The sequence below is a fragment of the Chenopodium quinoa genome, unplaced genomic scaffold (genome assembly GCF_001683475.1).
Source record: "Chenopodium quinoa cultivar QQ74 unplaced genomic scaffold, ASM168347v1, whole genome shotgun sequence".
Classification (NCBI taxonomy): domain Eukaryota; kingdom Viridiplantae; phylum Streptophyta; class Magnoliopsida; order Caryophyllales; family Amaranthaceae; genus Chenopodium; species Chenopodium quinoa.
Genome location: NW_018744075.1, coordinates 26,748 through 30,048, shown reverse-complemented (window position 1 = coordinate 30,048; position 3,301 = coordinate 26,748). Strand labels below are relative to the sequence as shown.

The 3,301-nt window shown below is 33.6% G+C and overlaps 1 protein-coding gene across 1 annotated transcript; it reads right to left on the bottom strand.

The window, feature by feature from the left end:
- Positions 1 to 210: 210 nt before the first annotated feature.
- On the bottom strand, positions 211 to 1,109 carry LOC110691327. Its single transcript, XM_021868246.1, has one exon. The coding sequence runs from the start codon at positions 1,020 to 1,022 to the stop codon at positions 435 to 437; it is 588 nt and encodes a 195-aa protein (XP_021723938.1). The 5' UTR covers positions 1,023 to 1,109; the 3' UTR covers positions 211 to 434.
- Between the last annotated feature and the right edge of the window lie 2,192 nt (positions 1,110 to 3,301).

The window sequence follows — 3,301 nt, the reverse complement described above, 5'->3', positions numbered from 1 at the left end:
CCTCTAACTTTTCGTTTTCTACAATGTGCCCCCAAGAAATCTACACTGTAACCCCAAAACACATTTACCGTGACACCTAATGCATGAATGGTGAAAAAAAGTTCAACTTCTCATGTATTATGGCTTGGAGGAAGTATTAATCAATGAAGTTAGTTAATTTTCTTGAAATTTGACATCATGATAAGCTAAGCAAAAAAATTCTAAGACACATAAATAAGACTGATAGAAGTAGTAGATTAAAAATAATGAGATGATCATACAAGTACAGGATGTTTTACATTGATGGGCTGCTTACATTTAAGCAGATTTATTCAAACAAAAAAAAGTAGAAGCATAGATAAACCACAAACATACACGATAAAATAGAAACGATTGATAAGCATCAGCAAGTGAAGTGCAACACTGCGTGCGAGTGGAAGCGTGAACTTGGCTTATTAAGCAACAAGAATAGGATTAAAAGGAATATCTTGGTTGATGTTGGCAACAACGGTGTCATAGAAAGCAAGTTTGGAACACTTGGGAGCTTGATTTGGGAATAACATGTAGGGGAAGGCTGGACTGTTACCTTGGTCAGAAATAAACATAAACAACTTCAAGTTAAAAAGTCCATAAGAGGCTTCGGCACCGGTTATGGTCATGAGGGGACCAAATGGTGCTGCGTCGAGCCAAGGGAGAAGCTTAACATAGAGTTGGACAGTCACTCCCTTAACTTCGCTCAGTTTGTCATGTGATAAGACCGCCGATATCTGTTCTGAGCACTTGAGTACATTTTGAATAGCACCCAGTTCGTTAACCACGGTACATTTACCACGCAAGTTAATATTTAACCTGATGGAGTTTTGGTTGACAGGATCGCAGCTGAAGCTCACAGCATCACCAGGGAAAATCGAGGGCGGTAACCCATAATACTTCAAGATCCCAGGGATCGTTGAAGCAGGGCAGTGGGCATGGGCGGAGGACAGTGTTAGAGCAAGAGTAATTGCGAGGAGAGCGAGGGAGATAGTGGCTGTTTTTGGAGACATTTTCGTTATTGGAACACTTTGCTTATTATGTTTATGTTTATGTTGGATGTTTTAATTGGTGTTGAACCATGCACTTGATGCTACTCATTTTATAGATGGGAAGATTAAGCTAATAAGCTAAGGCATCCACTCCTTGCTAACTTGCCTCTTGGATAGGTTGTAGTCCCCCACTTTCGCTAGCTAGCGTTGAAAATATAAAACAAGAGAAATTTTGGCACCATTAAGGTCATGTGTATCACGAATTAGTATGGGGTTAAATTATATGAAAAATGTTATATGAAAGCATTTAATGAAATATCCATCAATCAATAAATCATATTTGGCATCATTGAAGAATTGTGTTTCACGAATTCACAACGATTTAAGCTAGATTATGGAAAATTTCCCTTAAATGATTCATGTGACTTCTCTTTACAGTACAAAGGTCGAGTAAACTAGCATAGTTCAGTCCTATATTGGTTTGTCCAATTTTCTTTTTAATTTAATTTGCTCATTCGTTACTAATCTACCCACTTTATTTTATGGATTCTTTGACAATTATCACATACTCCCCCCGTCCTATAATATAGTTCCTATGTTCCTATTTAGGATTACTAAAATGTTGTTCTTGTTTCTATTTTTGGATGGTATATAAAGACCATTATAACCTCACATTTTAACTTTATTCATTATATTACCTAATTTACCCTTGAATTTTGCACATGGAGGGTACGTATTTTCATAGTAATTTATCCACTTTTTTCTCATATTTCTTAAATACCGTGAAAAAACACAAATAACAACTGTTACTTTGAAATGAAGGATAACTCGAGTACAATTGTTGTTGTTTTAGGAATTACCACCTAAAGTATTTTATTTTGGTAAAAAAAAATACTTGTATATTGTTCTGTTACTCTGAAGTGAGGGATAACTCGAGTGCTTAGAGTTTCTTTCCCAATTTGAGAAGATCCTGGTATCGAGTCTCATCCCTGTCCTTCTGGCTCTTTAAATAATAAAAAAAAAATTCTATTGCTCACTTGCCTAATGGATTGATCCACTTTTTTTTTTACACTCCCTCACAACAACGTTCTTTGTTCTCTCTCATATTACAAATAACTAGAGTGTTCCCGTGCAAAATGCACGGATATATAATATATTAGAAAGATTTTAATTATATAATGTAAGAAAAAATATATTTCAAATACGGAAAGTTGATTTAGATGTAGTAGCTTAGATCCTGTTATTTTGAACTATTTATGGTCTGCTCTAGCTCTACTCTACTAAAATTTGATATATTTTGTTGAGCTCTGATCTACTCTACTTTCACCTGTTGTACTCTTTTGTAATCCAATGTGCTATATTCTGCTCATAAACTCAAAAGAATAAAACCTTACTCTTATATGTGGGTGACCACGCAAATATGTCATTCTATTATGGGGGTTACTTTGTCAAAGTTGTAGAGTTACTCGTTCAGTGTTATAGGATTTACTCGGTTAATGTCATAGGGGTTATTCCATCAGTGCTATAGGAGGGGTTACTTTATTCTTTTGCAAGCAACTATTATATGAGGCTAGTTACGCAAAAAGCGTGTTGTACATATTTTTGTTTTGATGATTAGAGAATTGGAAGTTGTTTGAATTGAAGGGTTAGGGATTTTTGAGTTCTATAGTGAATTGTTAATAAAGGAACTGTATATCCGTGCAGCCGTGCTAATACACGACACACATTATACACGAAAGAAAATAACTCAAAGTGAAATGTTAGTAGTGTTTAAGAAAAAAATTGGTATTATTAGTTATTGCAATCTCTTGAAAAAATATATATAATTTTGTTTAAAAAACAAAAAATAAAGTAGTGGAATGGTAGTTATTGGTTAAAAAAAACCAAAAAAAAAAACACACTAACTAACTCAAATGCATGAGATTTGAGGATTGGGGATTTGGAGGGTTGTGATGAAAACGACTCTGCAATTATATATTAGATGTTAAGGAAGTTTATAACTAACTACCTTAGATAGTCAGATTTTGTGAAAAACTACCTTTTTAAATAAATGTTGTAAGAAACTACTTTTTAAACAATTCAATAGATGTTATAAGAAACTATTTTATAAACAATTAATGTTGTAAAAAGCTATCTTTTGCTGAATTATTACATTGAATGAGATACATTTAAGGAGGTTTTAAAAAATGCATCGTATACCACTAAAAACTGTTAAATGCTCCATGTATCTTTGAGGTGTGTATAAAATTGCACCAAATACCCTTAAACTCATAATAAATGTTAATCAATAACTATGTACT